A 27,992-nucleotide genomic window follows, 5' to 3' on the forward strand; every position below is an offset into this window, starting at 1 on the left:
GCTGCATCTCGCTATTGGGACTGTGTTTTAAAAGAATCAATAGAGATTCGTTTATCTGACAATCTTATTAATAGAGACAAGGGTTATCTTTTAAGTAAAACTTGGGACCCGGTGTTATCCGACATTAAAAAACAACGGTCTGCGTCTCAATCGTCGGAATAGAATTTTTTAAATTTCTTTTATTTTTGACAGCGATATCTCGATTTCGCCTCTTTCCACCACCGGCGGCGCGGCATGTTTACTGCACTAGAGGGCAGCTACGGCACCTTCTCGCGCACGCGTTGTGGGCCTTCTGCGGCCTATATATGGGCTGCCGCTTGCGCTGGGAAGTCAGTTCCGGCGAGATTGTGCACCAGCGCTCTCACCTGATGATGGCGGCCAGTTGGACCGCAGAAATATTGTGTCTTTCAGACGTCATGATCCGGCTGCATACCCGAGAAGAATTTTATCAATTATTACGCCGGGAAAGCCTTCGTAGTCACAATTATGTTATTGTCTCACTTTGGGTCTAGGTGGTGCTCTACAAGATCTGCACAGTAGCAGCCAAATCAATGATCCAGCTAAACGCCTTTCCACGCTACACCGGTTTATAACTTTATGCAAAGCTAATTCGTAACAAATCACGCGTATGCGCCTAAGGTTTTACGATGACGTGACAGCCAAACCAGTGCTGTGAGTCGAACTTGCTGCACAGACATGGTCTGTCTGTTGTAGCCACAACCATTGTTTACGCATCATTAGTCTCGCAGTTGTTAGCGGTTCAGATCCGTCGGTATTTCCCCACACAACAAAGTTCGAACGAATAAACGTTTTACGTCAAAAAATTTCGGGTTTCGTGATGACTCCGCGATTCAGCCAGAGACGACAAGGGACTGGAAAGATTAGTTGAATGGAGTAGAAAAAGTCTTGAAAATTGATTACAACATCGACATCTATAAATGTATAACACGGGTAATTGAGTCTATTCAAATTAAACAGAGCGATGCTGTATTAGATTAGGAAGTGAGATGCTGAAAGAAGTATCAGTAGACGAATTTTGTTATTTGTGAAGCAAAATAACCGACGATGGCCAAAGTACAGAGGATGTGATATACAGACGGGCAGTAGCGAGCAAAAGTTTCTTGAAAAAGAGAAACATCGAATGATCTGAAAAGTGTTCGTCTGGAGTGAAACATGGATGACAATAAACGCTTCAGACAAGAAGAGATCAGGAGCCTTCGAAACGTGGCACTACAGAAGAATGTTGAAGATCGTATGAGTAGATAAGATTACTAATGATATACTGAATGCAACTAGCCGGAAAAGAAATTTGTCGCATACTTTGACTACAAGCGAGGGATCGGTTGATAGGGCATCGTGAGGCGTCGAAGTGTGGTGGTTGAAATGTGTAGAGGCGTGACTACAGCTAGGAGATGTGTGTGTGTGAGTGTGCGACCTGAAAGTAGCCCTTCCTATTGTTGTTAAAATGGCTCTGAGCACTATGGGACTTAACATCTGAGGTCATCAGTCCCCTAGAACTTAGAACTACTTAAACCTAACTAACGTAAGGACATCACACACATCCATGCCCGAGGCAGGATTCGAACCTGCGACCGTAGCGGCCGCGCGGTTCCAGACTGTAGCGCCTAGAACCGGCCGGCCGTATTGTTATTGTCAGCATTGTTATGTAGTACACTAATTTGCGATAGCGCGCCAGTGCTAAAGCTAGAATATAATACTCCTCATATCTCACAAATGGTTCGAGATATCGAAGCAAGATTTTGACATATGATAGCAAGCAAAGAGGAGAGTATTTTGCCATATGGTAAACAAGCGGGATTTTGTCTGCCGTGACATACTGGTAACTGCAGACTCTTGCAGTGGAATGATATATTTTTCTGTCACCGATAGCTGGTGAAATGTGAATTACTGTGGCTTTGCGACGAGATAAGTGAAAAAACTAGACGTTTATAATTGTACCGAGAATGTGCTTTTTCATACTCTTTTGGCCTGAGTTCCGCATTTAATAAAGCACTGTTTCAGTATTCTGTTCAAATGTGTGTCAAATCTTATGGGACTTAACTGCTAAGGTCACCAGTCCCTAAGCTTACACACTACTTAACCTAAATTATCCTAAGGACAAACACACACACATCCATGCCCGAGGGAGGAGTCGAACCTCCGCCGGGACCAGTCGCACAGTCCATGACTGCAGCGCCTTAGACCGCTCGGCTAATCCTCCGCGGCAGTATTCTGTCGGAATTACGTCTGTATTAGAACGTTACTGAGGTGTGACCTTCTGTAAACTCCGATTTGTTTTACCAAAAGAATCCAAGTTTAACATGGCAGTGAGAGTAATGTAGATTATGCTCGCAATTCGCCACTCATGAGTGAGCGGTTTTCAAGTTATAGCAAGCTTTAGTTACGAAAAGTATAGTAAAGGTGTTTGTGTGTGTGTGTGTGTGTGTGTGTGTGTGTGTGTGTGTGTGTGTGTGAGTGAGTGAGTGAATTCGTAAGGGACCAAACTGCTGAGGTCATCGGTCCCTAGACTTACACACTACTTAAACTAACTTACGCGAAGAAACACACACACACACACACACACACACACACACACACACACACACACACACTCGAACGTCCAGCGGGAGGGGCCGCGCAATCCGTGACATGGCGCCTCACACCACGCGGCATAGTAAAGGTGGTAGACCAATGACCATATCGAAAAACTTACACAGCTGTACCAGGAAATACATTCTTTTTGAAAATTGACTCATGAGCATTACACGAACAAAAATGTAAAAAAAAAAGTAGTTCGTACAAAGAGATGTTTGAAACATTTCTAGACATTATTCCAACTATGGACGGAAGTGTTACAAAAACGAACAACAGTGCCAAACGGGGGAATACGTCAAAAACGTGCAAGCACAGCGTTTTCTGATGTGAACGTAAACCAGACGTAATATATCGTAAGTAACGTGAACATCTTTTGTAATAGATTGTTTTTAATGTAGAAAGGAAGCAGGAATGTAAAAATGTTTCATTACAGGCCACTGATAATGATTTATTTTAGTAAAACAAAACGCATTTGGTGACAGAAATACGTATTTACTTGTAGTTGCGAAGACGGAATTAAAATAGCTTCAATAATTGTTTCTGAAATAATCTCAGAAAGGTGTAGGGCTGTTCCTAAAAGAAACGTAAGTGGCGGGAGGGGGGGGGGGGCAGGTGAGTTGTATAAACCAACATATAAGAGTGAGCGCCAGTAAAACGTTGCTCGTACTGTGTTCATTATTGTAGGCTGTGTTATGTCCATTACAGTTAACAGGTAGTACGTACTGCACCAAGTTTGGTTTCTCCTCCTGTCCCATCGTGGAATACCGTTTATATTCGATGATCCTGATATTGATGGATCGGCCGTTCATTCCAACATAGACTTTCCCACCTGCACGATATATTCCCGACACAGCAAGTAGTCTTTTGCCGACCTGAAACACACTTTGATCTTTTCGGTCGGTTTTAAAATAGTCTACATCTACGTGGATACTCTGCAAATCACATTTAAGTGCCTGGCAGAGGGTTCATCGAACCACAATTCTCTATTATTCCAATCTCGTATAGCGCGCGAAATGAACGAACACCTATCTCTTTCCGTACGAGCTCCTATTTCCCTTATTTCATCGTGGTGATCGTTTCTCCCTGTGTAGGTCGGTGTCAACAAAATATTTTCGCATTCGAAGGAGAAAGTTGGTGATTGGAATTTCGTGAGAAGATTCCGTCACAACGAAAAACGCCCGATACGCGCAGGAAAGAGGTGGAGCAAATGATAGTGGTGCTAAAAATACTGAGACCCTACTGTTACAAGCAGGTACTGAAGGCGTAAGGGTTAGTGCAGCTGTAATGTTTCAAAGAGGTTTCTGGGAATAGGAGTGCGAGTGATCCGTCGCTGTTACGGCCTTTCGTCCCGGCAGCGACGTGTGTTTCGCGACTTGTCAGACGTACCGCTAGTCACAGGTGGGGAGGCGCGAACCACTCGGCTGTCAGTCAGTCAGTCACTCCCGAGCCGCACCCCGCGCATCCAAGTTGCTGTAAACAGTACTGCTCTCCCTTAAGATGTGGGACATTTGTCCGATTGACTTATGCTGAAGTTAGGCAGCACGGTTACGCGTTCCGTATTGTATCCCAGTGTGATGTGTGACGGTAACATCGTGGCCGCTGTATGGTGACGTACGGAAGTACCGAAAGCTAATAGCACTGCCTCGTTGTTAGTGGTATTCCCAAAATCACTCTCTTGTGATGCTTAGTGGCTAGGAGCAGCAGACTCAAGGTACTACATCTATATTCTGCAAATTGTTGTGGAGTGCTTACCAGAGGGCACCACCCATTGCACCACATATCACGATTTTTTCCCGATCCATTTGTGAGTGGAATGTGGGAAGAACGGCAGTGTAAACACCTCTGGCGAGTTCAGAGTCCCTACAGTAGCGATACTTAAGATTTACTACATCCCACGACTCGTCATTTAATGAACGTTCCTGAAAACTTGCAAGTGGGCGTTCAGGGAATAGTTGGAGTCTCCCTTCAAGTGTCTGCCAGTTAACGTTTTCAATATTTCCGTGGTGCTCACGTACGTTCAGATAAACTTGTGAACATTTCTGCTGCTCCTTTTATAAATTCGACATCGCCTGTAAACATCCCAGAAAATTCGTGTCTAATGTAACCAGCCGTAGGTAGGAAATTAACCCTCTAGTAAGCACGCCGTTTTTCGCAACACGAGTGGGCACGCGGCGCACTTTGTGCGCGTGGAAAGAATAGCTGTCATTATGTTACCGAGTTACCTCGCGTATGAGCAGAATTATAGTTTAATCTTAGTTTCACTAAACGGTGATAAAATAAACGTTTCATTGCTCACTCATTGCCGCACACGAGTGTTGTGCCACCGTAGTGACCCACTTGAAGCGTTAAACGGCAAAGTTCCCTCAGATCCGTACCAACCACTTATTTGATTACGAATTATGTTGCAGGTAACTCCTCGTTGTGGAACTTTGCTGCTAGCTCAGAATCTGGGTTTTTCCTTGCTATATATTGTATATTACTGCTTCCCACTCGGATGTATGACGACACAACTTATTACCATGTTAGCTGAAGCAGTAATGAAGGAATAGGAGTGAGCTCGCAATTGTAAAACGACTCGGGAACCGTATATAACAGTGTTGTTTGTGATTGGCGCACGCCCACTAGAGGGTTAAACTCCACTCAGCTTCGACTGTTCTTTTAATTATGAGCTGCACTCCCTACGGTAACAGATATTAACTGGAACGAGTTACTTCAGATCCGCACACTTCTGTACACTCGTCACTCGTCGGCTACCATTTTACAGCTGCCGCCCGACATTGCCGGGTTTCTGGCCTACGGTCATCTGGAAAATATTACTCGATGTGTCCATCTAGTGCTAGATCGTTCTTGTCCACCCCATATATGGATCCACAGCTATTTTGTGTGCACTTTTCTAGCTGTGTCGTGTTTAGATTACTTGCTTCTGTGTGTTTCTTTAATTAACAAAATGCTACTGTGTAGATGTGGTGTGGTCGAGCTTTCGGTGAGGCGCACGCGCACCCTTTGTCGCAGCAGGCGGCAGGAGCGGCGGCCATGAAGCTGGGCCGGCTGGGTGTGTGCGGGCGCGCGCTGGTGGCGCTGCTGCTGGGCTGGCTGCTGGTGCTGCTGCTGGTGGCCGTGCCCGCGCTGCGCGCCCCGCCCTCCGCCCCCGCCGCCCCCGCCGGCCTGGCCGCCGTCGGGGGCGGCCCGAGCGCACTGCTGGGCGGCGGCGGCGCCACCTCCGCCGACGAGCGCCGGCTCGAGGAGCGCCTGCGCCGCGCCTTCGCCGACCTCGACGTGCTCAAGCGGCAGCACCTCGAGCTGCGCGACATCCTCGCCTCCGTCAACATCGGGTGAGTCGAGAGAGAGAGAGAGAGAGAGAGAGAGAGAGAGAGGGCGGATCCGCACTGCAGACAGCGACGGTTAATGCGGCGTGGTGCAAGTTACTGGGACCTGCCGATACCCCTCTGAGCCATTGGCAGCGGTCTCGATTCTGTGACGTGCCAAAGTACGAGTTTCTCGAATACCTCCAGTATCGTCTCGAGGCGGGATTCGCTGTTCCCATCCACACTGCGCGTGTGTCCCGGAGCACTGTTGGTCTGAATCACCTGCAGGTGGCACAGATGAGTTGGAACTGCGAATCAGCAGACTGCAGCAACATACGACATCAGTGGTCTGGTTTTGGGTCAAGCGTGTGCGCGCGGGTGCTGGATCAGTCGAGGCACATTGCCTTCCATTGAGCAGTTTCCAGTTCAAAGATCTCTGTAACCTCCTCGTTACTCTCGAAATCTTTACTAATATTCGATTTCTTAGTTACGGAAACAATTGGAAGTGGGCAGGAGGCTGTCAAATGTTGTGAGCAGTATGATGATCCAATGTAGCATATTGAAACTTCCTCAGATTTGCTACTGCCAAATTATCTCTCTTTGGACAGGTGCTTTTCTTTTGCAACACACTCCTCATCTCACATGTTTTACATGTAGTTGTTTGAATAGCAAAAGGCGAAGGAAAGCCCTCATTTCTGGCCCTGATCACCAGTCGACCGCCGTGACATCCTGTGGCGATGCGGTGTGCAGGGCGGCCCGCTCTCACGGCCGTTGCCGGCTTTCCTGGTCTCCTCCCAGCTGGCAGCCCCACACTGAGTGTACCTCCATCGTGCTCTGAGGAACATTCACATCGGCATCCGTGGCTCCAGTGCAGCTCGTGCAAGGCACCACGACGGCCAACGAGTATAGTACGCTGCTTGCATACCACGTACATCCTTTCGTGACGATCATGTTTTCCGACGACAGTGGCATTTTTCAGCAAGATAATGCACCATGTGACAAGGCTAGGAGTGGTCCAAGGAACACAATGGCAAGTTCCAGTTGATGTGTTGACCCCCCAACTCGCCGGATCTGGGGTGTGATTAAACGTGGCGTCAGAGCCCCATTCCCCGGAATTTACAGGAATTAGGTGATCTGGATGTGCAGATGTGTTGCCAACTCAGCGTGGAATTCGTGAAAACAGCAAACTGAAGCGTTTTCTGCGGCAGAGGCAGAATCCGTGTCTTCAACAGCTGCCGACTGATCTCGGTCTATGAGGAAACACCGCACTAGCCGTACACTGTGCCAGTCGAGGCGCAATAAAGCTGGCTGGCATCTACAGATTACTGGCGACCGGGGACGAAACATGTAGATGTCTTTCTGCACTTTATCAGAGAGAACGTCGTGAGATCAATGTTGACTGACAATTGGCTAAACTAACAATGTACGAGAAACATTTCTGTTGTGTTAAAAAATGGTTTGCATGAGAGGTGTAACGCACAAGATGCGGGCTCACCTGCAAAAATAAAAATTAAACCCCCCCCCGAAACAAAACATATAACCTGTCAGTAACTATCACAACTTTCATTACAGCAGGTGTATGTAGAAATTATTGGAATGCGTTGTACAATCTCATGCAATATAAACACATTGATTATTCTCTAACTGTTAAACAAAATTATTAAAACTGGGAAATAGTGTTAAAAATTAATTTGACACAATATCAATAAACATAGGCCTGTGATTGTATATGTTACCTGATGCACTCGTAAAAGGTCTCCGTGTTCACCTCGATCTCTAGTGGAACTGGACCATGGGGGGGGGGGGGGGGTTGCCGTCTGTGATGCGGAGGTATTGATGATTTCAGCGGCATCAGTGGATTTAGCTCTTTCAGTTTCGGTACTGAGAAGGCCGAGTTCACTAAGTCTTTCTTGGGTCATAGAATTCCGCAGATAGTTCTTTATATTTTTGTGCATTGAAAATGAGCGATCAGCGGAAGAAACAGTAACAGGCTTGGTTGAAAACAGGTAATATGCTGTGCATACAGCTGGAACGCTACCAACTACGACGGAATTCTCTGATACTTTTGTTGAGTCCAACTACACAGGTGAATGAGGCCTTTTTTTTCAGAGCATTTTTGAAACGTATTACGTGGTCTGGTAATTCACTAGATAAATCCTCTTCAAATTAATTTTGAAGAATTACTCATGAATTGTAAATATCTTCGCTGGAAGCAGAACACTTCTGGGAAATAATATTGAGGAAATGGATATCATTACGCATACCCTCAAATCTTTGTAGCTGGGCTACAATAATGCCCAGTTAGTCATTAAAAACAGTGGTTCTGAAATACATATTTTGTTCCTCGAGCCTGTCATCCTGACACAATTCACCAAAATGTTTCTTCACTCTTCGAATTCTTTTATTTTCAGATTGTGATGAAATGCCCCCGTTATTGCCAGGGATGTAACTGATGGCATTGCTTCGTCAAAATAGCAAGATAAGTTATCATGTACCTTCTGAAGAAGAGAACACGGTTTATCAAGCTCTAAATTTTCCAGTTTTATCATTTGAAATGCGAAATTGGTACACTCTAGGTAGAGTCTTTGATTGGAGCACTGTCTGAAAAATGAATTCAAATTTCTCTAATTGGTTTTTCAAAATGGCGTATTCTCTTTTCTCTCCTTTTCTTAGATATCGAACATTATTTCTGACACAGCCCTAAGTACATCGACATAAGCATAACAAAGGGCTTCAGCAGATTGGTATCTCGAAGACCAACGTGTTAGGTAAACCTCTTTTAAAAGTACAAGAAAATACTAAAACCCCAGGTTTTAAAACTATGATGGAGATATACAGCGTTTCTCCTGCGTCGTACCTGTATACGCCGTATGCGTGACATATTGGCAAAACTGCCGTAACCCTCAGCACGGCATTTAGTTAACAAGAGTCTCTTTTCGTCTACTTCACTTAAAAGTTAGTATTTCCTTTTAATATATCTAATGTACTGATCTGCAGTGGATAGGCACTTGGTGCAGGGAGTGGCAACTGTCCCTTAACATAGACAAATGTAATGTATTGCGAATACATAGAAAGAAGGATCCTTTATTGTATGATTATATGATAGCAGAACAAACACTGGTAGCAGTTACTTCTGTAAAATATCTGGGAGTGTGAGTGCGGAACGATCTGAAGTGGAATGATCATATGAAATTGATTGTTGGTAAGGCGGGTGCCAGGTTGAGATTCATTGGGAGAGTCCTTAGAAAATGTAGTCCATCAGCAAAGGAGGTGGCTTACAAAACACTCGTTCGTCCTGTATTTGAGTATTGCTCATCAGTGTGGGATCCGTACCAGTTCGGGTTGACAGAGGAGATAGAGAAGATCCAAAGAAGAGCGGCGCGTTTCGTCACAGGGTTATTTGGTAAGCGTTATAGCGTTATGGAGATGTTTAGCAAACTCAAGTGGCAGACTCTGCAAGAGAGGCGCTCTGCATCGCGGTGTAGCTTGCTGTCCAGGTTTCGAGAGGGTGCGTTTCTGGATGAGGTATCGAATACATTGCTTCCCCCAACTTATACCTCCCGAGGAGATCAAGAATGTAAAATTAGAGAGATTCGAGCGCGCACGGAGGCTTTCCGGCAGTCGTTCTTCTCGCGAACCATACGCGACTGGAACAGGAAAGGGAGGTAATGACAGTGGCACGTCAAGTGCCCTCCGCCACACACAGTTGGGTGGCTTGTGGAGTATAAATGTAGATGTACTTTTATTTCGCGAAAACCTAAAAAGCTTTCATTTATATTCATGTCACATGGCTTTTCAGTGACACCACGTGAAACTGTAACATATTCAAATATCTGAGTTAATTGCTGTCTTTTTGTAATCTCCTGTGTTGTATCTGTAATAATAGAAAAGAATGGGGCAACTTTCTTTTCAACTGCACAGGATAGTACATTTATTAATTCATAGGGTCTTTGCTGTTTCCTGTAAATCGTATTAAATGGTTTTAATTATGTCATTTTTATGCTCATAACATGCTTTTTTCCCCTATGACCTTCAGTATTTAAAAACAATGAAATTCAGTTACTTTGAAAGCCCGCTAAAACGTTCCATTTGAGTCGTATGATGCCTTTGACGTCACTAGCTAGCCCACTGCTCCTGCTTATTGACAGTGTTGTCACGTTTTGCGATTTACGTTTCGGAAAATGAGTTACAGACGGTGAAAACTGCTGATGATTTTTTTTTTTAATGTTCCGAACAATGAGATGATGATACCGAATATGGTTGCAACGCGCTTGTAGAGATCTACGTCAGATAGTAATCACTACGTGTGCGTATTTATGTGAGGATAAATGAGATGTAAGTAAACACGTCCTGTGAACACATTGTCGCTTGCAGCGTGATAGGAGGCGTGTCGGATTTCAAATACCAAGTTCACAAGAGCGATTCTCATTCGGGACCAGGTTTTTTGTCCGTTCTCTTCACTTAATAGTACTACTATCTCATGAACCATGGACCTTGCCGTTGGTGGGGAGGCTTGCGTGCCTCAGCGATACAGATGGCCGTACCGTAGGTGCAACCACAACGGAGGGGTATCTGTTGAGAGGCCAGACAAACATGTGGTTCCTGAAGAGGGGCAGCAGCCTTTTCAGTAGTTGCAGGGGCAACAGTCTGGATGATTGACTGATCTGGCCTTGTAACATTAACCAAAACGGCCTTGCTGTGCTGGTACTGCGAACGGCTGAAAGCAAGGGGAAACTACAGCCGTAATTTTTCCCGAGGACATGCAGCTTTACTGTATGATTAAATGATGATGGCGTCCTCTTGGGTAAAATATTCCGGAGGTAAAATAGTCCCCCATTCGGATCTCCAGGCGGGGACTACTCAAGAGGACGTCGTTATCAGGAGAAAGAAAACTGGCATTCTACGGATCGGAGCGTGGAATGTCAGATCCCTTAATCGGGCAGGTAGGTTAGAAAATTTAAAAAGGGAAATGGATAGGCTAAAGTTAGATATAGTGGGAATTAGTGAAGTTCGGTGGCAGGAGGAACAAGACTTTTGCTCAGGTGATTACAGGGTTATAAATACAAAATCAAATAGGGGTAATGCAGGAGTAGGTTTAATAATGAATAAAAAAATAGGAGTGCGGGTTAGCTACTACAAACAGCATAGTGAACGCATTATTGTGGACAAGATAGACACAAAGCCCATGCCTACTACAGTAGTACAAGTTTATATGCCAACTAGCTCTGCAGATGATGAAGAAATTGATGAAATGTATGACGAGATAAAAGAAATTATTCAGGTAGTGAAGGGAGACGAAAATTTAATAGTCATGGGTGACTGGAATTCGTCAGTAGGAAAAGGGAGAGAAGGAAACATAGTAGGTGAATATGGATTGGGGGGAAGAAATGAAAGAGGAAGCCGCCTTGTAGAATTCTGCACAGAGCATAACTTAATCATTGCTAACACTTGGTTCAAGAATCATAAAAGAAGGTTGTATACCTGGAAGAATCCTGGAGATACTAATAGGTATCAGATAGATTATATAATGGTAAGACAGAGATTTAGGAACCAGGTTTTAAATTGTAAAACATTTCCAGGGGCAGATGTGGATTCTGACCACAATCTATTGGTTATGAACTGCAGATTGAAACTGAAGAAACTGCAAAAAGGTGGGAATTTAAGGAGATGGGACCTGGATAAACTGAAAGAACCAGAGGTTGTAGAGAGTTTCAGGGAGAGCATAAGGGAACAATTGACAGGAATGGGGGAAAGAAATACAGTAGAAGAAGAATGGGTAGCTCTGAGGGATGAAGTAGTGAAGGCAGCAGAGGATCAAGTAGGTAAAAAGACGAGGGCTAATAGAAATCCTTGGGTAACAGAAGAAATATTGAATTTAATTGATGAAAGGAGAAAATATAAAAATGCAGTAAATGAAGCAGCCAAAAGGGAATACAAACGTCTCAAAAATGATATCGACAGGAAGTGCAAAATGGCTAAGCAGGGATGGCTAGAGGACAAATGTAAGGATGTAGAGGCTTGTCTCACTAGGGGTAAGATAGATACTGCCTACAGGAAAATTAAAGAGACCTTTGGAGAGAAGAGAACCATTTGTATGAATATCAAGAGCTCAGATGGCAACCCAGTTCTAAGCAAAGAAGGGAAGGCAGAAAGGTGGAAGGAGTATATAGAGGGTTTATACAAGGGCGATGTACTTGAGGACAGTATTATGGAAATGGAAGAGGATGTAGATGAAGATGAAATGGGAGATAAGATACTGCGTGAAGAGTTTGACAGAGCACTGAAAGACCTGAGTCGAAACAAGGCCCCGGGAGTAGACAACATTCCATTAGAACTACTGATGGCCTTGGGAGAGCCAGTCATGACAAAACTCTACCATCTGGTGAGCAAGATGTATGAGACAGGCGAAATACCCACAGACTTCAAGAAGAATATAATAATTGCAATACCAAAGAAAGCAGGTGTTGACAGATGTGAAAATTACCGAACTATGAGTTTAATAAGTCACAGCTGCAAAATACTAACGCGAATTCTTTACAGACGAATGGAAAAACTGGTAGAAGCGGACCTCGGGGAAGATCAGTTTGGATTCCGTAGAAATGTTGGAACACGTGAGGCAATACTAACCTTACGACTTATCTTGGAAGAAAGATTAAGAAAAGGCAAACCTACGTTTCTAGCATTTGTAGACTTAGAGAAAGCTTTTGACAACGTTAACTGGAGTACTCTCTTTCAAATTCTGAAGGTGGCAGGGGTAAAATACAGGGAGAGAAAGGCCATTTACAATTTGTACAGAAACCAGATGGCAGTTATAAGAGTCGAGGGGCATGAAAGGGAAGCAGTGGTTGGGAAAGGAGTGAGACAGGGTTGTAGCCTCTCCCCGATGTTATTCAATCTGTATATTGAGCAAGCAGTAAAGGAAACAAAAGAAAAATTCGGAGTAGGTATTAAAATTCATGGAAAAGAAGTAAAAACTTTGAGGTTCGCCGATGACATTGTAGTTCTGTTAGAGACAGCAAAGGACTTGGAAGAGCAGTTGAACGGAATGGACAGTGTCTTGAAAGGAGGATATAAGATGAACATCAACAAAAACAAAACGAGGATAATGGAATGTAGTCAGATTAAATCGGGTGATGCTGAGGGGATTAGATTAGGAAATGAGACACTTAAAGTAGTAAAGGAGTTTTGCTGTTTAGGGAGTAAAATAACTGATGATGGTCGAAGTAGAGAGGATATAAAATGTAGACTGGCAATGGCAAGGAAAGCGTTTCTGAAGAAGAGAAATTTGTTAACATCGAGTATAGATTTAAGTGTCAGGAAGTCGTTTCTGAAAGTATTTGTATGGAGTGTAGCCATGTATGGAAGTGAAACATGGACGATAACCAGTTTGGACAAGAAGAGAATAGAAGCTTTCGAAATGTGGTGCTACAGAAGAATGCTGAAGATAAGGTGGGTAGATCACGTTACTAATGAGGAGGTATTGAATAGGATTGGGGAGAAGAGAAGTTTGTGGCACAACTTGACTAGAAGAAGGGATCGGTTGGTAGGACATGTTTTGAGGCATCAAGGGATCACAAATTTAGCATTGGAGGGCAGCGTGGAGGGTAAAAATCGTAGAGGGAGACCAAGAGATGAATACACTAAGCAGATTCAGAAGGATGTAGGTTGCAGTAGGTACTGGGAGATGAAGCTTGCACAGGATAAAGTAGCATGGAGAGCTGCATCAAACCAGTCTCAGGACTGAAGACCACAACAACAACAATATCTCCTGAAGTTTACTTTATTCCTCATGCCGTCATGTAACAGCTATAAATTCTAAATCATACATTTTAATATCCATTTTCATTTATTTGCTTCATTTTACCCTATGATCAATTTGAGATGAATGACAAGGACAGTGTTAAGAATTTGTATTTCATGCCTGTTGTAGCTCTTATTCTGGAGAATAAGACCACATTATTGTTCCCAAACAGGGCGTTGAAGACAATAATTTCCCACACGGGCATTGAAATAAATCGGCGGTGAAGACTGAAAATTTGTGCCGGACTGTAACTGGAACCAGGACGGTCCTCTTTTGTCCAGAACGGTTGCCTCAGCCGCCTCGGCCATCCGGACGCGCTTCCGCCTTCCAGGGCTGATGCTCAGTTGTCAGCGTGCCACGCGCAAGTAGCGCTCCCATCCTGTAGCATTCGCCAAGTCCCGCAGGGGTTCAGAAGATACGGTGCATCCGCACTGAAAGCGCCTGCAGCCGTCCTCGCGCATACACTGAAGAGCCAAGGAAACTGCTACACCTGCCTAATATCCTGTAGGGGCCCCGCGAGCAAGCAGAAGTGCCCCAACACGGCGGGGCGTGGACTCGACTGACGCCTGGAGTAGTGCTGGAGGGAACTGGCACCTTGAATCCTGCATGGCTCTCCATAAATCCGTAAGAGTACGAGGGGGTGGAGATCTCTTCTGTTGCAAGGCATCGCAGATATGCTCAATAATGTTCATGTCTGGAGAGTTTGGAGGCCAGCGGAAGTGTTTAAACTCAGGAGAGTGTTCCTGGAGACCCTCTGTAGCAATTCTGTACGTGTGGAGTGTCGCATTGTCCTGCTGGAATTGCCAAAGTCCGTCGGAATACACAATGGACATGAATGGATGCCGTTCATCACACAGAATGCTTACGTACGTGTCACCTGTCAGAGTCTTGTCTAGGCGTATCAGCGGTCCAATTTCACTCCAACTGCACACCATTACAGGGCCTCCACCAGTTTGAACAGTCCCCTGTTGACATGCAGGGTCCTTGGATTCATGGGGTTGTCTCCTTATCCGTACACGTCCATCCGCTCGATACAATTTGAACGAGACTCGTCCGACCAGGCAATACGTTTCCAATCATCAACAGTCGATTGTCGGTGTTGACGGGCCCAGGCGAGACGCAAAGCCTTGTGTCATGCAGTCGTCAAGGGCACACGAATGGGCCTTCGGCTACGAAAGCCAATAACAATGATGTTTCGTTGAATGGTTCGCACGCTGACACTTGTCGATCGCCCAGCATTGAAATCTGCGGTAATTTGCGGAAGCGTTGCACTTCTGTCACCTCGAACGATTCTCTTCAGTCGTCGTTGGTCCAATTCTTGTAGGACCTTTTTCAGACCGCAGCGATGTCGGAGATTTGATGTTTTACCGGATTCCTGATATTCACGGTACACTCATGGTCGTACGGGAAAATTCCAACTTCACCGCTAGCTCGGAGATGATGTGTCCCATCGCTCGTACGCCGACAATAACACCACGTTCAGTCTCGTTTAAATCTTGATAAACTGCCATTGTAGCAACAGTAACCGATATAACAACTGCGCCACACACTTGTCTTATAGGCGTTACCGACCGCAGTGTCGTATTCTGCCTGTTTACATATATCTGACCTATCGGACGTGCAACTGTGTGATAAGACTAGGTCATTATTATAGAGTGAAAGCTAGTTCTCCTTGTAATGTTTGTATGCGGTATAACAACAGATACTTAAAACTGCTTATTAATTTTCCGGTAGTTTAAATTATTGAGCAGGAGGAAAAGGAAACACACAAAGTGTAAGGCTGCTGAAGGCAAAGGCTATGATGTTCTGTAGCTTCCGACGAGTGTTACTGCGCTGCCTGAAAATTGAGGTACCTGGAAAACACTAGTAGTTCTGGCAACGACCACAACAAGTGACAATCAGAATTATCTTCTGAATGAAAAAGTTTCCACTGTTTTTTTATTTTCAACGTTTTAAGTATGATTCGAGCAAATAATGTCATAGCACTTCCATCCTAGTCGCCATGAAATACACTTCGCACGTTTCTTATGGCCGGAACATAAAAATCTGAGTTGTTTTTGAAGAACGAAGAGACCATAAATGCATCAACTGCTGGAAAGTTCAACTGTCAGCCTTCACAAAATTCCTTTCCAGTGTTAGGTAAAAGTTGGAAATGCGTTTTCCAACGAAAAATAACTAAACAGTTTGCAGAAATAAATACAGAAGATGGGTAACTTTCTATAACGCACATAAGGCTTCATCTTACTCCTATTTTGTGACGTCACTAGAGCTTCAGCCAGCAATAACAGAGCTTTTTCGATCTCGTGACGACACCTTGAAATTCTATGATTGTTTTAGCATTAATTACACAAAAACATTGTGGGAATCCTTCCCGAAAATGCTACTGGATTGTTAGAATCATCCCAAATAACAGTGATCCGAACCACATTTGTAATGTAGGTAAATAGCCTGTTGAAGGGCTAAAGTACTTTTGCGTATATTTTGGTTTATTTATTAGATCACATATTATCGCATGTGGTTCCTGAAGAGGGGCAGCAGCCTTTTCAGTAGTTGCAGGGGCAACAATCTGGATGATTGACTGATCTGGCCTTGTAACATTAACCAAAACGGCCTTGCTGTGCTGGTACTGCGAACGGCTGAAAGCAAGGGGAAACTACGGCCGTAATTTTTCCCGAGGACATGCAGCTTTACTGTATGATTAAATGATGATGGCGTCCTCTTGGGTAAAATATTCCGGAGGTAAAATAGTCCCCCATTCGGATCTCCGGGCGGGGACTACTCAAGAGGACGTCGTTATCAGGAGAAAGAAAACTGGCATTCTACGGATCGGAGCGTGGAATGTCAGATCCCTTAATCGGGCAGGTAGGTTAGAAAATTTAAAAAGGGAAATGGATAGGCTAAAGTTAGATATAGTGGGAATTAGTGAAGTTCGGTGGCAGGAGGAACAAGACTTTTGCTCAGGTGATTACAGGGTTATAAATACAAAATCAAATAGGGGTAATGCAGGAGTAGGTTTAATAATGAATAAAAAAATAGGAGTGCGGGTTAGCTACTACAAACAGCATAGTGAACGCATTATTGTGGCCAAGATAGACACAAAGCCCATGCCTACTACAGTAGTACAAGTCTATATGCCAACTAGCTCTGCAGATGATGAAGAAATTAATGAAATGTATGACGAGATAAAAGAAATTATTCAGGTAGTGAAGGGAGACGAAAATTTAATAGTCATGGGTGACTGGAATTCGTCAGTAGGAAAAGGGAGAGAAGGAAACATAGTAGGTGAATATGGATTGGGGGGAAGAAATGAAAGAGGAAGCCGCCTTGTAGAATTTTGCACAGAGCATAACTTAATCATTGCTAACACTTGGTTCAAGAATCATAAAAGAAGGTTGTATACCTGGAAGAATCCTGGAGATACTAATAGGTATCAGATAGATTATATAATGGTAAGACAGAGATTTAGGAACCAGGTTTTAAATTGTAAGACATTTCCAGGGGCAGATGTGGATTCTGACCACAATCTATTGGTTATGAACTGCAGATTGAAACTGAAGAAACTGCAAAAAGGTGGGAATTTAAGGAGATGGGACCTGGATAAACTGAAAGAACCAGAGGTTGTAGAGAGTTTCAGGGAGAGCATAAGGGAACAATTGACAGGAATGGGGGAAAGAAATACAGTAGAAGAAGAATGGGTAGCTCTGAGGGATGAAGTAGTGAAGGCAGCAGAGGATCAAGTAGGTAAAAAGACGAGGGCTAATAGAAATCCTTGGGTAACAGAAGAAATATTGAATTTAATTGATGAAAGGAGAAAATATAAAAATGCAGTAAATGAAGCAGCCAAAAGGGAATACAAACGTCTCAAAAATGAGATCGACAGGAAGTGCAAAATGGCTAAGCAGGGATGGCTAGAGGACAAATGTAAGGATGTAGAGGCTTATCTCACTAGGGGTAAGATAGATACTGCCTACAGGAAAATTAAAGAGACCTTTGGAGAAAAGAGAACCACTTGTATGAATATCAAGAGCTCACATGGAAATCCAGTTCTAAGCAAAGAAGGGAAACCAGAAAAGTGGAAGGAGTATATAGGGTCTATACAAGGGCGATGTACTTGAGGACAATATTATGGAAATGGAAGAGGATGTAGATGAAGATGAAATGGGAGATAAGATACTGCGTGAAGAGTTCGACAGAGCACTGAAAGACCTGGGTCGAAACAAGGCCCCCCGGAGTAGACAACATTTCATTAGAACTACTGACGGCCTTGGGAGAGCCAGTCCTGACAAAACTCTACCATCTGGTGAGCAAGATGTATGAGACAGGCGAAATACCCACAGACTTCAAGAAGAATATAATAATTCCAATACCAAAGAAAGCAGGTGTTGACAGATGTGAAAATTACCGAACTATCAGTTTAATAAGTCACAGCTGCAAAATACTAACGCGAATTCTTTACAGACGAATGGAAAAACTGGTAGAAGCGGACCTCGGGGAAGATCAGTTTGGATTCCGTAGAAATGTTGGAACACGTGAGGCAATACTAACCTTACGACTTATCTTGGAAGAAAGATTAAGAAAAGGCAAACCTACGTTTCTAGCATTTGTAGACTTAGAGAAAGCTTTTGACAACGTTAACTGGAATACTCTCTTTCAAATTCTGAAGGTGGCAGGGGTAAAATACAGGGAGCGTAAGGCTATTTACAATTTGTACAGAAACCAGATGGCAGTTATAAGAGTCGAGGGGCATGAAAGGGAAGCAGTGGTTGGGAAAGGAGTGAGACAGGGTTGTAGCCTCTCCCCGATGTTATTCAATCTGTATATTGAGCAAGCAGTAAAGGAAACAAAAGAAAAATTCGGAGTAGGTATTAAAATTCATGGAGAAGAAGTAAAAACTTTGAGGTTCGCCGATGACATTGTAATTGTCAGAGACAGCAAAGGACTTGGAAGAGCAGTTGAACGGAATGGACAGTGTCTTGAAAGGAGGATATAAGATGAACATCAACAAAAACAAAACGAGGATAATGGAATGTAATCAAATTAAATCGGGTGATGCTAAGGGGATTAGATTAGGAAATGAGACACTTAAAGTAGTAAAGGAGTTTTGCTATTTAGGGAGTAAAATAACTGATGATGGTCGAAATAGAGAGGATATAAAATGTAGACTGGCAATGGCAAGGAAAGCGTTTCTGAAGAAGAGAAATTTGTTAACATCGAGTATAGATTTAAGTGTCAGGAAGTCGTTTCTGAAAGTATTTGTATGGAGTGTAGCCATGTATGGAAGTGAAACATGGACGATAACAAGTTTGGACAAGAAGAGAATAGAAGCTTTCGAAATGTGGTGCTACAGAAGAATGCTGAAGATAAGATGGGTAGATCACGTAACTAATGAGGAGGTATTGAATAGGATTGGGGAGAAGAGAAGTTTGTGGCACAACTTGACTAGAAGAAGGGATCGGTTGGTAGGACATGTTTTGAGGCCTCAAGGGATCACAAATTTAGCATTGGAGGGCAGCGTGGAGGGTAAAAATCGTAGAGGGCGACCAAGAGATGAATACACTAAGCAGATTCAGAAGGATGTAGGTTGCAGTAGGTACTGGGCGATGAAGAAGCTTGCACAGGATAGAGTAGCATGGAGAGCTGCATCAAACCAGTCTAAGGATTGAAGACCACAACAACAACAACATATTGTCGCATCGTACTTTTGTTCCCGGAAGTTGTGTTACTGGATGCCAGAGTGAACGTTACATTCACAATACTTTCAAGGATCTGTTTCCACATGTTTTCATTTTTCTTTTGTTCTGAAACCATACCCGCATCAACTATGTTTTTCTTACGCGATGACTTCAGAACAACATACGCGTTCAGCTGTGCACAGCTAATTTGGTGTCGCACTGTACTTTCGTTTAGCGACGTCTGTTCTCGATATTAGTAGATCTAGCCAGATTTATGACGCTTTTGTTACAATCTTCCTTTTTGTTCTCAGAATTACTGGTAACACTTTACACTTCAGAAGCGTATTCACATCTGACTCTACAGTCTTCTGAAACCGTTGAGCTAGGCGTATCATTACTAAGAGAGAGAAAAAAATATTTTCAGTAATTTACTCGTTTCTAAACTCTTGCTTCTTCTTTCGTTTTTGTTAAACTTCAGACTGTTAAAGTCTTAAAAATATCACACCACTTAACGACACACCAGTTAACAATTTCCCGCGAAGAGAGCTCGTCTGAAACTTGAGTTGGCTGGTCGTTACTATGCCGTAATTGACATCGTTGTCGGGTAGAGGTGTGACTAAAGTTAAACGTGCATAATACGATATCAGCTATACTGCACATCAAGAAAGAGCAATTTTCTACCTTAATATGACAATTTGGTACACATTTTCATTGTTGTCATTGTTTTTATTAACTAATATGCGCCGCCCTTTTGTGACGAGCGAGGAACGTGCTGCAAAGTAAGTGTTACGAGAGACGCAGCTGTGCTAAACTCAACTCGACGGAGACCGATTGTACGAAACCGTTTTGACATGCCCATTTGTCTGTGGACTGTAGTTTGACTTTACTATTTATCGTACACACATTTCCAGGGGCTTGTGGCAAGGGGGAGGCTGGATAAAATGACTTGAAAAATCAGCGAATAAATTACTTCAACAGATTCAATCATTTTTTTGTATAAATATGTAGCAATATAGCTCGCAATGTATTTCAAACACATTTTAACAAAACAATAACAGCGGCAAATAGCTTACTGTCTAAACCAATAAATATCGTTTAACTTAAACGGGCGTCTTATTATTTATTAATATACATTGGATGCATATTAATGTACGAGTACCACTTACAATATTCAAGAAAGCTTACTATGCCGGGTATGTCCTCCAACACATAAATTGCTGATTACAGACAAAAACTTCGAAATCGCCGGACATCAGGGTCAAATCGTATTATTTTCCCGGGCGCACACATTTTATAGAAACGTTTTTACCCTGAACTCCAAAACAGTTACCAAAAACTACTTTAAGCAACACCAAATTATACCAATTTGTCGGTGGAGGACCTCAACTCTCGTTTCGTTAAGCGGTAGCCCATTCCCCGAACACCCCCCCCCCGCCCTCCCCCGCCATTAGCACCCTCCCTCCCCCCTTGACGGACTTCTAGAATCGCCTCTGCATATTTCTATATTTATGTTTGTGTATAGTTTAATTTATTTTTATATTCAACTTTAATCTTAATAACAATACTTTGTTCGGCCTTCTGTGGACCCCCAAAGTTTCGGGCCCCTCTTATTGAAGGCCGTGGCTTGCATTCTCATTATGAGGATATTGTGTACTAAAGTGCAAATTATTACATGCTCTCGCAGTCTCATGAAATTGCTATATTTATGTAAATACTAGCGGCAACAGTTTTTGCTAAATATATATGTGAATTGGATATATTAAGTTGGTGCATACGCCCCTAGCGTTTTTGTTTTGCGTATTGTTTTTCTGGATTCATTTATCGATTGTCTTTTTTTTATCTGTTGCTGTTTGAGTCTACATGTTGTGAATTTGGGATGGGGAGTGGAGCTGTGGACGCTAGGAAATTGAGTGCCAAGTTGAGAAATCGGAACGTACTCGATGCATTCTTCTGTTTAGGTGCAGTACAGGGGTGACATTAGCGGAGGCAGCCGCCGTCTATACCACTGGACAGAGTACGTCAAGAAAATGGTTTTCGCTTTTTAAGGAGGATCCTTTCGACAGTAGTGACTCTCCACGTTCAGGAAGATCTTTGGGATTAAAAGCATGAATCCGCGTCATTGTACTCAAGAACTGACAAATGTGATGGACTGTGCTCATTCCACCGCCGTGCGACATTTGCTTGCAATGGGGAAGGTTCAAAACTCGGGACTATGGGTACCACATGGTCCAAGCCAAAATCACAAAGCCGGCCGCGGTGGCCGTGCGGTTCTAGGCGCTCAGTCCGGAACCGCGTGACTGCTACGGTCGCAGATTCGAATCCTGCCTCGGGCATGGATGTGTGTGATGTCCTTAGCTTAGTTAGGTTTAAGTAGTTCTAAGTTCTAGGGGACTGATGACCACAGATGTTAAGTCCCATAGTGCTCAGAGCCATTTTTTGAACCGAAACACAAAAACAAGCGGTGGTCATCTTAGCTCGCTCGTCGTCAACTGGCTGGTGAACAACGCCTACCATTCGTATCCTGTAACGTTGCTGGTGTCTTTATGCTAACATAAGGAAAAATAAGGGAATGACTGAGCCCAATATTATGCGTCTGGTGGGATAGAGACGGTGCAGTGTACTACGAATTGTTTCCCCGAGGTGGTAGCCATCACTTCTGACGTCTATTGTCAACAACTGAGACGAAATCCAAGAACGACGACCAGGAAGGCTGCGCGGAGTGGCACTACTCCACGATAAGGCCGGCCGCGTTCTGCTAGAGCCAGAGCCAGACTGACAGAAAACACTATACCGGGGTTGTCGAACAACTTCCAAGAAACCTCCTTTCCGGATGGAAATGCGCTCTGGACGTGGCACGACGAGTGTTTCCCCTCAAAACCACACGCACAGTCGAATAGTTACCCCAGCCTTGGCAGACTGTTTTAAGTACTGAAGGACAATACATTGTGATGACTATAGCGTATGTTATGAGTATCTGTTATGTTCCTCACTGTTAGACGTGTGGGGAAACGCTACGAACTTGCGCACCAACCCAGTACGTCCTGATCTCCTTTTCCCCCCCTCCCCTCTCTCCCTGTGCTCCCCCCCCCCCACCCGCTCCTCACGCATTCTCTTTTATGTGAAACAGAAACTATATTTTTAAGTGTTTTCTTGACTTCTCAATTAAATAAGTGTGTATCATCAGTTGTAACTTATTGTCCTTTTCAAAAAAAAAAAAAATTATGGCAGTGTGGCCTCAGCTGCCTGAAGCTGCAGTCCTGTGTGTGTGTGTGGTCTAATTTTGACGAAGGCCGTTCTGGCCGAAAGCTATTTTTGTGACAGTTCTTTTTTTTTTTTTTTTTTTTTTTTGTGCCTATCTGCGACTCAGCATCTATGCTATATGGTGAGTAGCAACTTTGCTTTTCACAATATTGTAAATTTTATTCTTATACTCATCAGTTTTATATTGTAAATAACGTGTTGTCTTCGTTGGAGTTTACACCAATTGCATCAAGTGCTTTTAATTCCTTGTTAATAATTCGCAATGGAGGCACTACGTTGGTCAATTATTACTTTGTGATTATCTTCGCTGATACGTCTCGTTTGGTCTTAAATAATTTTGGAGATTTCAGAAGTAATTTTCTTTTGTTGTACAGGGAGGAGTTCGTCCATGTCCATGGCTATTGTTGTAATAAGATTTTTAATCGTACTACTATGTGGCATGTAAGGTAGATTTAGTATGTAAATTTCATCTACGTGTACGCTCTGCAAGCCACCATTCGGTAGATGGCGGAGGGTGCACTGTATCGCAGCTAGTGATTCCTTTTTTCCTGATCCTCTCCGCCAGAGGGAACAAGGGCGGCCCTTCCACGCTCATGACGACACCCTTGTCTCTGATGAGCACTCACCGTCCACGGCAGCGTACTGCGTTCTCCTACTTGGAACGTCTTAGTCTCACACATCTGGTAGCCTATTCCGCATTTTGCGACCCCACCGTGCCAAACGCTTTTCGGAAATCTGGGAGCATGGATTCAACCCGTTGCCCTTCATCCATAGTGCGCAGGATGCCGTGTGAGGAAAGAGCAAACCGAGTTTCTCATGAGCGATGCTTTCTAACCCCGTGCTGATTCGTGGACAGAAGTTTTTCTGTCTCAAGGAAATTTATTATGTTCGGACTAAGAATATGTTGAATTCTGCAGCAAACTGATGTTACAGATATTAGTTTGTAATTTTGCGAGTCCATTGTTTTATCCTCGTGTACTCGAGTCACCTATAATTCTTTTCCAGTCATTTGGGTGTTTGCACTGGGCGAGAGATTCGCGATAGATGCAAGCTAATTAAGGGGCCGAAGAGTAGTCTCTGTAAAACCGAACTGGGATTCCATCCGGACATGGTGACTTACTTGTTTTCAATTCTTTCAGCCGCTTCTCAACGACATGGATGCCTTTTTCTGTGTGTTCCCTACGGGAATGGGTGTAACCTTCTAACGATGGTATGCCTGTACGATGTACCCGCGTTACGCGAAATTTAAAACTTCAGCTTTCCTTATGGTGTCTTCTGTTAACACACCAGAATGGTCGACGAGTGTCTGAATAAAGTCTTCGACCCACTTGGTGGTTTTATGTTCGACCAGAATTTTCTCAGGTCGTCGGCAAGTTCTTTCGCTAAGATATGACGGGGGAAGTTGTAGGTTTCGCGCATCTATCTGCTTGTAGACGCACGAATTTCTGTTAGCTTTCGCCGGTTTACATTTCTGCATTCTTTTATGAGTCGCGATGGCAATAGCCTGTGCTTCATCTACATTTTGTGCTGTCTTTTCAGTCCTCAGTCCGAGTGCTTCTCCAGAGCGCGATCTGCAATCCGTACAAACTTTGCACATAAGTACTGCGTGCCGATCGTACTGGATATAAATGATATCCATTTATGTTCTAAGTAGGATGCTAACCACTGCTTACCTGCTCTTTCCAACATAAATACTGTGCTAGCCTTCTTGATGGCTTTATTAACTTTGTATTGTATTAAACCCGATTGTCAGGATCAGTAAATAATGCCCTTGAATATCTGAAACTAGCCTTCACAAATAGCTTCAGCTACATGAATATGTCACTCACTTCACCAAAAGAAATAACGTCCATAATAAAATCTTTGAAAACAAAGCATTCTAGTGGTTACGATGAAATATCAACAAAGTTAACTAAGGCATGTTCTTGTGAGTTTAGTACAATTCTAGGTTACTTGTGTAACCAGTCAATTATAACTGGGACATTTCCTGACTGGCTAAAATATGCAGATGTTACGCCTCTATTCAAGAAAGGGGATAAAGAGATACCATCAAACTACAGACCGATTTCACTTTTGCCAGCATTCTCAAAAATTTTAGAAAAAGTAATGTACAGGCAGCTTCTCAACCATCTGACCACAAATAACATATTATCAAGAACACAGTTTGGATTTCTGAAGGGTTCTGATATCGAGAAGGCTATTTACACCTACAGTGAAAATGTACTTAATTAATTAAATAACAAATTACAAGCAGCAGGTATTTTCTGTGATTTGTCAAAGGCATTTGATTGTGTGAACCACAACATCCTTTTAAATAAATTAGAATTCTATGGTGTCACGGGCAGTGCTGCAAAATGGTTCAAGTCATACCTAGCTAACAGGAAACAAAGGATGTCAGTACAAGGGACTAGTGAATTAAGTAATCAGTCATCATCAGAATGGGAAGAAATTACATGTGGTGTCCCACAAGGATCCATCTTAGGGCCATTGCTTTTTCTTGTGTACATTAATGATCTCTCATCAGTTACACTGCCAGAAGCAGAGTTCGTTTTGTTTGCAGATGACACAAGTATTGCAATAAATAGTATGTCGAGTGTAGTTCTAGAAAGATCTGCTAATGATATTTTCATGGATATTAATAAATGGTTTAAAGCCAACTCACTGACATTAAACTTTGAAAAGACTCACTACATGCAATTCAGAACCTGTAAGAGGTTTCCACCCAGCATATGCATAAAGTATGAAGAAGAGCAGATAGAAGAGGTTGACAGTCTCAAATTCCTGGGATTACAACTTGATAATAGATTCAGTTGGGAGGAGCACACCACAGAACTGCAGAAACGCCTTAACAAATCTGTATTTGCAATTCGAGTGTTAACAGACACAGGCGACATAAAAATGAAAAAGCTTGCATACTTTGCCTACTTTTATTCCATAATGTCATATGGTATAATATTTTGGGGTAACTCTTCAAGTCAAACAAAAGTTTTCAGAGTCCAAAAGCGTGTAATACGTATTATTTGTGGAGTAAATTCACGGATGTCATGTAGAAACCTCTTCAAAGAACTGGGTATACTAACCACTGCCTCTCAGTATATTTACTCCTTAATGAAATTTGTCTTAAATAATATATCTCTTTTTCCAACAAGCAGCTCAGTTAATACATACAATACCAGGAATAAAAATGATCTGCACAAAGACTTAAAAGCACTTACTTTAGTTCAAAAAGGGGTCTACTACTCAGGAAGACTCATCTTCAATAATTTGCCAGCAAACATAAAAAATTTAGTAACAAATAAAGATCAATTTAAAAGGAGCCTGAAAGACTTACTAGTGGCCAACTCCTTCTACTCCATTGACGAATTTTTAATAGAAACAAATGATGTATTGTGTATATTCATACTGTTAGTATTGTTATTTCAGCTAAAAAAAGATTGACATGTTCCACATCCACGAGGATCTCCTCAGCATGGATCTATGGAACGAAAAACTAATCTAATCTACCTAGAAACGACGGAGAGGCTTCATCCCTCCGTGGTTCACAACAAGCCACAGCAATCCAAGGTTATTATGCGTTTCGGCCTCCAGTGCCCGCCCGCCCCCCACCCCCCCCCCCCACCCCCCACCCCCTCGGGGGGGACGTCTCATACCAGACGAGTGTAACCCCAGATGTTTGTGTGTAGAGGAAGTATGGTGTACGAGTATGTGGAAACGGTGTTTCGCGCAGCAATCGCCGACATAGTGTAGCTGAGGCGTAATAAGGGGAACAAGCCTGTATTCGCCGAGGGCAGATGGAAAATCTTCTAAAAACCATTCATAGGCTGGCCGGCACACCGGATCTCGACGCTAATCCACCGGGCGGATTCGTGCCGGAGATCGGCACGCCTTCCCGCCCAGAAAGCAGCACGTTAGACCGCGCGGGCTTATAACTTTAGTAACTGTCGTCGCTATGATGACATGTATGCTCAATATTTCACAGTGTACTGTGCTGTTTGATGCGTTTATCAGTCATAGAGCGTGTTTGACAGAAATTTTGACAGACTGAAAATTTGACAAGACAGCGGACGTTGTGTGTATTGAAGTTTCTCCACGTATGTTTAGTAGATAATAGTTTTATTACAATTTCTATCACCACGTCGTTAGTTTCCACAAGTATAGAAACTAAGATGAAGGATAAAAACCAAATAGTATTGGCAGTTGCCGAAATGGTAGAGGCGTTACATCTTTTCCAGCCATATACGAGGGCTATCCACAAAGTACATTACGTTTTGGAATTAAAAATAAAGTATTGGAAATTTTTTATCATATAAAGATGAAAGCCACACTTAAATACTACTTTTGTACATAGTTGCCATTTAAATTAAGGCACTTATCGTAGCGATGGACGAGCTTGGAAATTCCTTCGTCGTAAAATTCGGCCGCATGCGCCTTCAACCACGTAATGACTGCCTTTTGGGACAGAAAAGGTGTGATTTTTGTGGATTTCCTGGAAAGAGGCACTACAATAAACTCTCAAAGGTATTGCCAAACTCTGCACAACCTCAGAAGAGCAATACAAAACAAGCGCAGGGGAAAGTTGGGCTCAAAGATCTTGCCGATTCACGACAACGCCCGGGCCCACACGGCAAATGCCACTCGTGAAGTTCTCGAATCTTTTAAGTGGGAGTTGTTTCCTCATCCGCCGTACAGTCCCGACCTGGCACCGAGCGACTTCCACTTATTCCCAGCAATGAAGAAGTGGTTGGCTATGCAGCGTTTTGATGACGACGCACAGCTTCAAGAAGAGAGAACCACGTGGTTGAAGGCGCAGGCGGCCGAATTTTATGACGAAGGAATTTCCAAGCTCGTCCATCGCTACGATAAGTGCCTTAATTTAAATGACAACTATGTAGAAAAGTAGTATTTAAGTGTGGCTTTCATCTGTATATAATAAAAAAATTCCAATACTTTATTTATTTTTAATTCCAAAACGTAATGTACTTTGTGGATAGCCCTCGTATTACGCAGGAAGAGGGTAAGAAGGAAATATATGTTTTACGCACATTATACAAACGGGTGTGCAATAAAATAAAAAGTTCGAGCTTTTCCGGTTCTTCCACGAACGATGTAGGCTATATGTTCCCATGTTGTAATATTTTAATCAACTTTCATTAGAGCACCAAGTAGAAGAGAATAACTTTTCGCATGTTTGCCTTGTTTTTCAATGTGAGGGCAAAGTTGTTAAAAGTTCCACTGCCCTTTCGGAGAAAGTAGATCTAATCTTCAGGCTCCAAATGTAACATTGTTTTCATATGTGTGTTTCTCATTTTAAACCATACCCAGGCCAAGTGTATTGATTACTTATTTTTCTTAAAAAGG

At 43.1% G+C, this 27,992-nt stretch overlaps 1 protein-coding gene across 1 annotated transcript in view; it reads left to right on the forward strand.

The window, feature by feature from the left end:
- LOC126210436 (alpha-(1,6)-fucosyltransferase) overlaps window positions 1–27,992 on the forward strand; it is a 190,040-nt gene that overhangs the window by 74,557 nt on the left and 87,491 nt on the right. The window contains exons 2-3 of the mRNA XM_049939671.1: window positions 5,611–5,754; window positions 5,827–5,927. Coding sequence (XP_049795628.1) covers window positions 5,611–5,754; window positions 5,827–5,927 — 245 coding nt within the window. The remainder of the gene's footprint in view (window positions 1–5,610; window positions 5,755–5,826; window positions 5,928–27,992) is intronic.

The sequence above is a fragment of the Schistocerca nitens genome, chromosome 10 (genome assembly GCF_023898315.1).
Source record: "Schistocerca nitens isolate TAMUIC-IGC-003100 chromosome 10, iqSchNite1.1, whole genome shotgun sequence".
Classification (NCBI taxonomy): domain Eukaryota; kingdom Metazoa; phylum Arthropoda; class Insecta; order Orthoptera; family Acrididae; genus Schistocerca; species Schistocerca nitens.